This window comes from Tinamus guttatus, unplaced genomic scaffold, assembly GCF_059628265.1.
Source record: "Tinamus guttatus ecotype Peru unplaced genomic scaffold, ASM5962826v1 Tinamus_guttatus_pri_ptg000472l, whole genome shotgun sequence".
In the NCBI taxonomy this organism is placed as follows: Eukaryota; Metazoa; Chordata; class Aves; order Tinamiformes; family Tinamidae; genus Tinamus; species Tinamus guttatus.
In genome coordinates, this window is record NW_028289006.1 from 8995011 (window position 1) to 9006308 (window position 11298).

At 34.2% G+C, this 11298-nt stretch overlaps 1 protein-coding gene across 1 annotated transcript; it reads left to right on the forward strand.

The window, feature by feature from the left end:
• Positions 1 to 1557: 1557 nt before the first annotated feature.
• On the forward strand, positions 1558 to 10682 carry TSPAN19 (tetraspanin 19). The gene is made up of 8 exons (XM_088532955.1): positions 1558 to 1623; positions 1714 to 1786; positions 2800 to 2930; positions 4256 to 4330; positions 5666 to 5776; positions 8092 to 8235; positions 9499 to 9582; positions 10608 to 10682. The coding sequence occupies exons 1-8, from the start codon at positions 1558 to 1560 to the stop codon at positions 10680 to 10682; spliced, it is 759 nt and encodes a 252-aa protein (XP_088389081.1).
• Positions 10683 to 11298: the final 616 nt, after the last annotated feature.

The following is an 11298-nucleotide window of genomic DNA, read 5'->3' on the forward strand; positions in this document are numbered from 1 at the left end:
TTGATAAGCTTGTAATTTTCTTCCCTCTGCGATCCTATAGCTAAAGTTTTATAATCCACAAGTGAGAATCTTGAAAAGGAAAGCAAAAGCTTGTGTTTGCCGAATCTTTTCTATTAACAAACAAATTTGGTGTGTGAGTGAAATTGTTAATCAGAGATATATTTTAATTATAGAAGCTTCATCTGTGTCCCCTTTTTTTTTTTTGTGAGTAACAGAAGACGTAACTTCTTCTTGCAGTCTATCTGTGGTAATTCTGATAAAAGACAAGAACTTTATACAATTCCACAGAATTTTCTTTCAAACATTACATGCTGATATATCTTTATATTAGAACATATTTTCTGAGGAGCATGCCCATACCGGTTATGTGCACATGTGCATGCACATTTGCGTGTGTGTGAGAGGTTCGTAAGTGTAGGGCAATTGCAGTAGGCTGTATTTGTAAAAATCATTTTCTAACACTCTGAGTTTTCTCACTTTGTATCACAAAGGCAGGGAGACAAGATTGCTGGAGTATATTTACAGAAGACATAAGACTAGGGGAAAGGCAACTTGAGGCAGGGCACAAATATATGAGTTTCCTAGATAAGAATTTCAATAGGTCTATAACATGCTATGGAATCCAATAATAATTTTTTTTTTTTTAAAAAAAAGTTCTGTGGGTTTAAAATGTAAGGCAATCTGTACTGCTGAAATATGCAAAAATCTGCTCGAATTATAAAATGTCTGCATGAATTCACAAGGGTTCTGTCTATGTTTGCAAGGGTTACAGCACACTAATATAACCGATAGAGTCTTGCAGTTGGAAATGAGATTGTCATGTATGCTTTCTTTGTATTTCAGAGGATTTTTCTTTGTATTACCTGGAGACTTGTTCTTAATTGACTGAAGGCCCATTTGCTCTTGATCACCGATGGAGCACATCTTTTGGTTTGGTTGCGTTTGAAAGGAATCCAGGTTTTTCACCTACTACATTCTGCAACAAAAGCAGTTAGAAAGTAAGTAAGTAGGGATGACTGGGAGATTCACTTCAAAAGGGTACTCCTGAGCTTAGGAAACTACAGTTGATAGTTAGACAGTTTTCATGACTTTACTAGAACTGTATGCCAACTCTTATTGAAATCATTTGACTGTTTCTGCTACTTTCAACAAAATTTGAATCAAGCCATGTGACACAATAAGGCTTGTATATTTCAGACAGTGTCATTAAAAATTAATAAGCTAAATGTATTTAAGAATTTTGGGACAGGTGTACAACAGGCTGTCTAATGCTTGCCATCTCTTGAATATAGATTGTACATCCTGCCCCTAAACATCTTAACTAGTAAAGAAAAAGGGTGGAAAATAAAACGTGCACAATACAACATTAGAGAAAATCAGGACTTAACAGCATGTTGATGTTTCTCTTGATGCTGCCAATTTTTTCTCAGTTTGTCAGGTGACTGCTTACATATATAAAAATGTACCTATTATCTGAAATAAATAAGCCCTGCAGTAATTCGTTCATATTGACTAATATATGATTCTATTTTCAGTTGTGATTCAAAAATCAGAAGAATGAAAATAAGAGATAAAATATTGATACAGAAATACTTTCTAAACATCTTCAATGGAATTTTCTTGGTAAAAATCCATTTTTATTTTGATTGTTTGGCAGCTTAATATGAAATATTTTTCAATTGTTTAAATTTAAACAATCTTTGTTATTTCCAGGTTCTGGGTCTTGTGCTTTTGCAATTTGGCTTTTGGCTTTTATATGATAGAAACAATTTATTCAGTATGCTATGTGAGTATAAACACACACACACACACACATATATATATATATATATACATATGTATATTTGTATGACTGCATCATATACCAATAAAACCAAAGCAGCTAAATAATTTTGTTTCACCAGGTGGCAGTATTGGATTGAAATGCATAGATTATTTTTTAATTGTGTATATTTTCCATCATTATACAGTATAATTATCAGAAAAGGGAAAAATATAGCATATCTACAATTTATATATTTATGATTCACTTGGTATGGCTTACTGATGAATCCCTGAAAAATAAAACAGTTCTATTTTTTTCTTTACATAATTTATCAGAATGTGTTTGATCTACAGCATGATTGTAGATCATTAAAGCAGATACTTGGGTGGAATGGACATCACCCGGAGCTTCAGCCCCTTCATTTAGACACATGCTTTTCCCTGAGTGTTTAAGAAATTGTTTCATGGAGAAATAAGTTTTGGGTCATTATTAACAACAGCCATACTCTTAAACAATTGCCTGCAATTGTGCCAAGGAGCATCGGTTCTCCCAGCCAGGAGGTAATTTTGGGACAAGGCGTGTGAGACGACAGTGGTAAAAAGCCCACGTACTTTCCATATCTCTGCAGCAGTAATTAAAATGGAAAGGGAGGGAGACTTGTTTGGAATCCAAGCCTGGATTTAATGAAAAATGTATCTGTGTCCATGAAGGAACTGTACAAGTGCTACTAATTTTTGCTGAACAAAGAAAATCTATGAAATTTTAATTTTTCTCTGACTTCATTGGGAGTCATTCATATTGTTCAGTTAAATTTTTCTTTGCTCACGTCTAATATGTTGTTACGCAAACTGAATTTATGAACATATATCTTTTTCTTTCTCTGACTGTAGATACCTTAAATAATAATGTCCTGTCACCAATTTATTATTTTCATCTCTTCAGTAATGACATAACAAAAATTTAATCGTTTTTATGGTGTAACTTTTCTTGAAGTCTCAAATAAAAAGTGACAGCATAAATACATTGTATTGCAGTTTCTTCAGGTGATAAACAGCTAGTAGCATATGTTTCTTTTATGTTCCTTGGAATTGGATCTATCATAACTTTTATATCAGCCATGGGATTCCTTGGAAGTGTTAAGGAAATCAAATGTCTGCTTGTTACAGTAAGTGCAAGTCATATTCCAATTTTCTAATGAAATGACAGCAAATTTTGTGTGTATGAGACCTCTTTGATCCTGTCCTGATCTTTCCTGATACGATTTTCACATATAGTGCTTAAGAAATCTGCTGATAGAAAGATGTTTTAATAAAATCTTGCCTCCAGTGAGATTTGAAAACAATCAGAGCCTTCCATGTCATAGCATGATTGTTTCCCATGACAAAACAATTGCAGTTTGGTGAAACAAAAGTTTGAACCACTGTGTTTATTAGTTTAGATTTGCAAAAGTTTATTTTGAACTGAAAGTATGAGGAGTTAGTATAGGCTGAACAAGTAAAAGAAAAACTGGCCTAAAATATCTGTTTGAAAGCACAAGTTGCAACAATATGATGCTCATATACAAAGAGAGGGTATGATTAAATAGCAGGATTTTAGCCAAATAGGGAGAGATATTGCCACTCTACATTTTCTTGTGTACTCCATGTTTACATATTATACTTGCTTGTTAAGAGATGAATTCTGTTCTTAATTTAAAATTATACAGTAATTATGTATACAAATATATAAGTGCTATGTTATATAATATATCTGTAATCATATGTTCACATGATCGCTTTGATTACACTTTTAATTCTTTGTCTCTTATTGCCACTTTTGTTTAGTACTGTATCTCTTTTACACTATAAGAACACAGCAGCAGAGAGCTGTTCTACCTAGTCACTTATTACACTACAAGTATCGGTAGGTACAGCAGTGGGAGGAGTCTAGGTCTTAGTATGAGGACTCCCGTTCCTTCTTGCTACTGCCCTAGTCATTCAATGTTTACCTCTTTAATTTATAATGTTTACCTCTTTTTTTTAATGTTTACCTCATTTTATTAGATGATGAAAAAGAAGTGTCTTTTTTTCCAGCTTCTTTGGAGCTGTCTGAAATGGTTTTAGTGGAGATGAGAAAAGTCTATGAGCTTTTGGGTTTCTTTTGTAAATCTCTGTTTTTGGCTATGCATGAGGTTTTTAAGTTCCTATTGACAAATCAAAGAGGATTTTTTTTTCCAATGGTGCATTGCTTTTTGTTCTTTCCTTACTGGTTCTGTCCTTAAATTCTGAAATTTCCATTTGATACCTCGTTCTTAGTCACAGTGACAATGATGTAACTGAGCTTTCTGAGGGCTTTTAGGAGAAAATATTTCTTACTTTTTCTGCATTGACTCTAAATAAGGGCTCTAAATAACAAAGGCAGGATAATATTTCTAGAGTTTCTGGTTCTTTTTAAGTTTTTGTTCTCTTGTTTAATATTATGTTTATACATAATTTGTGCACATTTTTTCAGTTTATGAGTTTTCAAGTCCTGGTGTTTGGCACCCACTTTGCAGTATTAGTGCTGACATTTATGAAGAAAGAAGAGGTATGTGATTTGTTAAATGGATAAATGGATTTGTTGTTAATTTCAAAATATTATCTTGCAGTATATTAAAAAATTCCAATAGTCAGCCTTCATTGTATGCTGTATCACCTTTGTTTGAATCTGCCAAATTAGAACATGCTTCTTACAGCATGAAAGAGGGCATGGAAAATGCATGGAAATGCATTTATATATATATATATATTTTCCTGCTGATTTGCCACAAAACAAACTTTTCCAAAGCAGGCACCTATAATCAACAGTGTCAGGAACATCTGTATGTGTGTATATATTTTTTAAGAGGACACAAAAATAAGTAGTGCTGTACTGTACATAGCTATGGCTGCAAATGACTGTATTCACAGAATCACAGAATGTTTAAGGTTGGAAGGGACCTCTAGAGATCATCTAGTCCAACCCCCCTGCTCCAGCAGGGACACTTAGAGCATGTGGCACAGGGTGGCATCCAGGAGGGTTTTGAAGATCTCCAGAGAAGGAGACTCCACAACCTCTCTGGGCAGCCTGTTCCAGGGCTCTGTCACCCTCACAGTAAAGAAGCTCTTCCTCACAAGGAGAGGGAACTTCCTGTGTTTCAACTTGTAGCTACTACCCGTTGCCTATCACTGGCCACCACTGAGAAGAGTTTGGCCCCATCCTCCCTATATTCTTCTCTTAGGTATACGCATATTACAGATCTCCTCTCAGTCTTCTCTTCCATAGTATCCTGCTTCTTTCGTGTTCCAAATATCCTAAATTTGTGTTTTGAGACTGCGATATTGGTCTCATAATGTTCATAAGATTCTCTAAATCCTGCTCCTATTTAGGCAGAATATGACAAAAATAGGTTAGTTTTACTCCATCTCACTAAATCTGTATAAAAAAGTCTTGATTAAATGTTAATTAATGAAGTTGTCCCTGTTTTATGTCGTGCTTTAATATTAAAAGATTTAAACTCTCAGGAATTATGCATTCTGGAATCTTTGTACTAAGAAAAATAGTTGAAAGATTGAAGCTATATGTATTTTATATCAGCTGTAATCACAACCTTAACTAAGTGGTGCTGGAGTATAATAAATGATGGTAACATGTCACCGTTCACAGTGCAGGCTTTTCAATTTTGGTGTTAGGATAACTATATACTGGAATGAGTTGAGGAAGCTTCATGTTTTCTGATTTTGTAATGAAACCAGATCACACTTTGCAAGTGAATTAGAGTGGTGATGTTTGCAAGTGACCCTTGGAGAAAGCTGAAGGTCAATAAAAGATTAAAGACTATTCACTACCTATCCAACTCTTATCGATGTATGCATACTAAATGTTATAAATATTTATGGACAGGTCCATAATCAATGGAACAACAAAATTGATGATGTTATTTCTGAACATGGGAATAAGAGTCTGGCCGAGAAGGAACCTGTGTGGAACATTCTGAATGCAGTGCAGCACAATGTAAGAAAAAAAAATGAGATTAACCAGAAAATGCGCCTACTGGTGAAAACCTACTTTAATAAATAAATTCATTAGTAGAGGACTAATTCTTTAGGACGTGATGCTAATATTTGGTGTAAGTCGGCAAATTACTTGCTCTTACAATGCTATGGATGAGATTAGCCTTTTAAATGTGAGTAGGAGCAGATACAGTTCTAGTTCACTGCAGCTGAAAACAGGAATAATTTTTTTAATTTCATGAGAAGTGCCAGATACCATAAAACACGGCATCTGCTTAGGTCTGAAGACTAAACCTGAACCGTGGACAAGTAAAGCTGGCATGAAGTCAAAGCAGAGCTCCTACTAAGAGCATTTAGATAGGTACTGCAGTGAAACTTTCTCAGGACTTATTCTTACAGCTTCAAGTGAGTTTGCAGATGACTACTTTAACACATACATTTAATTGTCCTTCATAATCACCTCTGTGGCATGGCAGCATGCAATTTGTTTTAATTTTCAGAAATTTTTAGTAGGATTTATATGGGATCAATTATTTTGAAAGTTGTTAGCAATTTTTTTGGCCCGCTACCCACTCTTCAAATTTATTCTGGATCATCAGTTTTTAATTAAAAACACTGCAGCTTTACAGCTTAACATGGTTTAATATGCTTCTATAGACAAGTTGTGGTTCTGTTACTATGGCTTCTTGTGGAAGGTGAGTTATGTAGTTCTTGATAAACATTGCAGACAATTTATGATTCCAGTAGCTCACAAAGCATGTATGTCTAGACATAAGATTATAAAAACATAAGGTTATGAATGCCTTTCTAATGTATATTTAAATTTTGCTCTTTGAAAATCAGGTCTTCTTTTATTGTGTTCACGGTTCTGATGATGATGAATGGTGACCTCATTATGTCAATAGAGTGACTAGAGGGTTTGCTGGTGTGCTGGAGCTTCATTGAACTGCTGTGGCAGCAGAATTCCGTGAAGCTGCCTGTCCTAGGCAGTACCCAAAATGCAGGGAGGGGGCATGTTAAAATGGTAGAAGGCCTCAGGGTGCTGTTGTTGGTACATAAGCTGGATAAAATGACGTAAAACCTGTCAAGGCAAACTGTAATCAGATCCTAAATGAAATGCCGTCATCCCCAAGTTTTGTGTTACCCGTCTGCTTTCAGTTCTCTACAACATCATGAGTATTTGTCATGAGAAAAATAAAAGGCCTGAGATGATGACTGGTTTTAGATAAGAACTAGATTTTTCATATACTTTGGGTAAAATATAAGGTAATGGTTAAAGATTTTTTAAAATGAAATTTTAGTGCTTTTTTTTTTCCAGAAAAATGTCAGATCTTTGTTATCTAATTTTCCAAAAATTAGATGCAGTATGTTTTAGTTCGACATTTCTGAATATAAAAAAGAGGTATTTAGCAGTCTGTAAGCCTGCTGTAAGTCTGAGACTTTTTGTCTGACAAAAATGAAATATTTCTAAAGTTGCATTCCAAATCAGAATGAAGAACTGCTGGAATTCCCAGCACAATAAGAATTCTATCCTCCAAGCTGTTTGATGGCTTGGCTTTGTATTACTGGTGTTGAACTAGATTCTTGGGAAGGACTATTTTACAATACATTTGAACGGGGCTTAGTATTTGCTTTGTCCTTAATGTCTTTGTGCTACATTTCATGAGAAATGAGCACACATTTTCACAAGAAAACTCTTCCTACCTGCTCTTCCTACTAAAACACAGCTTGGAATAGGAAGTCTTTCCAAAGATTTCTTGTTAAGAAGTGAGAGCTTTTGCAAATATAATGTTAGAAGTGACAAAGGAATAACTAAATACTTTTCAAAATCTGATATTTATTTAGGATCCTAAATCAGGTTGGCTATATTTTTATTTTAATTTATTTAAAAACAAATATTGCATAGCATTTTTCTACCTTTTAATGAACTTCATGGTGAGTGTTAACTTTATAAATTGCAGTGTTTGTGAAGGCTATAGTTGATAGTTAAAACATTTTGCTTTAGTCTGAGTTTACAATAACTTTTTATACTTGTATGTGCTTTAGAACCATCTCAGGTTCTAAAGTTTCTTTCAAAAGCATATTTTAAGCCCATACTCTTTTTAGACCCATGCTGTCCAGTCCATATCATTACAAATTACACATACACTGATAAATCATTGGCTGCAGAAACCTGTTACTGTTAAATATAGAAAGGAATAGTCTAGCTAATTTAATCAACTAAAGTAAATGGCTAACACTGGGTGGGATGGCAATTCATCTGTGTGTCAGTTTTCATAAGCTTTGGTGTTACAACTTACAGAATTTCTATTCTAGATGGAATGCTGTGGAAGATACAACATCACCCAGTGGGAAAAGAATAAAAATAAAAAAAATAGTAGTGAGATCCCATGTTCGTGCACAAAATCTAGTCTGAAGACATTGTTTTGTGATGTCCCAGGGAATTCAACATATCATATGGTAAGGAATAGGAACATAGCTGAAAGAATGCAACTTTTGCCACTAAATGAACTTTGGGAAAAAAAAATAACCGAACATATTTTCCACTAAGACTTCGTTGCAGATACTGAAGTATGCAAAATATTCATTGCTTTGCCTTTGGCCTTCCTGAAGACTTGGTCTTTACTCCAAAGGTATCAATCACACAGAAAGTTATAAATAAAGGACACTTCAAGATAACTGGCACAGGAGATATCTCAGAATCAGTAACACAGGGACGTTTACTAATGGTTTATGATGTAGTAAGCATCCTGGCACGCAAAAAATCAATTCTGCAATATTGTGATGATAAAGGAAAGAAATAGCATGTAAGAAGTATACAGTATCTCTGCAGTTGTAATTACTAGTCATTTATATATAGGATGTCAGTGATGTCTTCATCTCTCTTATCCTTTTCCAGATTATCTTCATGTACCTCACTGGATAAGAGGAATGAGCAAGGCATTAAAATAAAAGATGTGTTGTCAGGAAATAGTTTGTGTCAGGATTTACCACCCTTAATATAGGAGGACTGGCTTGCACTGGATTGTCAGATATCACAGATATCACATTTTGATATTAGAAAATGAGCGAAAAGAGAAAAATATTCTTTTGTAAAAGCCCTCCAGTACTGGAATAGTAGGGGTTCTCTTTTGACAAGACAGGACAGTAAGTAATAGAAAGGCTTATGGAATTCTCTTTGCTTCTCAATTTGGAATTGGTAGCTGTTGCTACAAACTCTTTATTAAAAGATCACTTAAAAGGACAGAAAGGATTTACTTATATTTATAAGTATTTTAAGCTCTGTAATGATTTGTAAATCCTTAATATAAGGTTATAATCTGGAATATATGCACATCAATATCAGGATGCGTAATGCATGAGAATCAGGGAAAACTTGAAAACTTTACTTACTTGTAAAGTAGTCTCTAAGTTCTGCTCCTACAAAAGCAAAGTCCCTCTTGATTAAGACACAAGTTCTGGTACATTCCACTTCAAAAGTCTCATGTATTTACTTAAGAACAGTCTGCATAACTTAGATCATTTTTAAAGTGTTACAGCCAGTCTCTGCAATATACATTACTGTTGTATTTACTTTTTGTCAAGTGAATATCAGAACACATCACATCAAACACAGATTTATTCTATATATGTTTTAACAGTATGTTCTCCTTATAAATATGAAATCTGAATTCTAGAGCCAAAATGATTATTCTTGAAAACTGTTAATCTGTACTTCCTTAGGGTTGTGAAGAATATTTAGATACGTGGTTTGAAAACACTGTTTTGATCTTAACTGCAATTAATGTTGTCCTGCTAATTATACAGGTAAGAGTAATTTTAAGGGAAAAAAATGGCATTCTGCTGGGGCTAAAAGTCAATTCAGTGCCATTTGGATTTGGCATACTCTCTTTTATTTTATAAAGCTTCTGTTAATTTTAATTAGATGTGAGATATAGCACTGTTCATCTATTCAAGCACCATTGGAGATGTTGGTGTTGAAGGTTTATTTAATAAAATATTTGACTATACTCATGAAAGCAAACTGAAATATAAGGCTATGAAGCAGTTAAGTCTCTGGAGCCAAAGATCTGAGTTTGTCATATGTTTATATGGAATCTAAAGCCTGAATGTGCTAAATAAAACAATATAAAATGAAAAAACTCTCATAAAAAAAAAAAAAGAAAATTTGGGAGGGAGAAAAGGAATAAAGATTTTAAAACAAAAGCCTGTGAATAATAGCAATGGGAGTTGATTCTTCACTCCAAAAACACCCGAAAGGCTGAATACTATCAAGTGAGCAGGAAGAACTTCTGGTAGTACCTAAAATCATGGAGTTGAAAATGAGATTATTTCATTTTTACTCAGAGAATTAAGAGTAGGACCTCTTTTGCCCTTTCCATATGTAATGCATGTACGGGAGGGTCAAACATTCTATGCATGGAGTGGACTAGTTCATTAATAAAAATGTATTATACGTATTCAAATAATCTTTATTATCGTTTATGATACCTTTTTGTCTGTTAGGAAAGAACTGTAATCTCCACCTAGGAAGTTAAAAACACAGGACACTTGGAAACTTAATTGATTTATATGCCTCTTGAAATAGATTTCAAGATACTTTGTGGATGTGGACCTAAGTGACCTGCTCAAGGTTACACAGCAAGTCCATTCCAATGCAGAAAATATCGGTTGTGTACTGAGGCACGTGTCCTGATCCTTTATAATCTTTTATATTCTTTATATCCTGTTGCATTGTCAGTCATAGGAGCCAGATTACCTGTTGGTTTGTTTGAGACATGAGTGAGTATAAACACTTTGTAGTTTTTAACTCACACTTTCTGGTTTCTCAGATTTTTGTCATCACACTAGCAGCTCAGCTGTTTAGAAACATCAAGAACAATAATATTTGGTCAAAAGAACCATAAACTCTTCTGAGCATTCCCGCGGTGCTGAGTGATCTGATCTATACCTACTGGTTGTTGGACAGTTGGCAGAAGCACTTCCACTAAAATTTGGGGATTGGATTGTACTTATTTTAGTCATCAGAATATCCATATTTATGTGTCTGTGTATTGTTGTGGTATGACAGAATGCTGCAAAGTAATGTACATTAAAGTATTAAGTACTTTGCCGTCAACTAGCTCATTTATAAATCTTACTGTAAGAATGAATATTGTTTTTCTGGTGTATCCAGAACCACCTGTTAAATAGTAAATAAAAAATGTTAAATAAATAGTACCGTGTACTCTGAGAGAAGAAAACCTTTACCAGCTCCAACGGAGAATCAAATACATTTACCAAGTCTGGCTGACATTTCTCTAAGTCTTTATCTTTCCTCCTGTTCCCTTTCTTCGTGCAATCTCTAAAAAAAATCACTGAATCTTATATTGCTCTTATAAATTCTATTCCAAGAAGTGTCATCCTAGACAGCTTTCATTCTTGCTGAACAGTTCATATTTATTTAGTCAAGTGGCTTAACTGGTTTAGGTGAAGTAAGTCAGAAAACCCAAAAACATTTGGTTTACTATGAGCAGTAAAGTG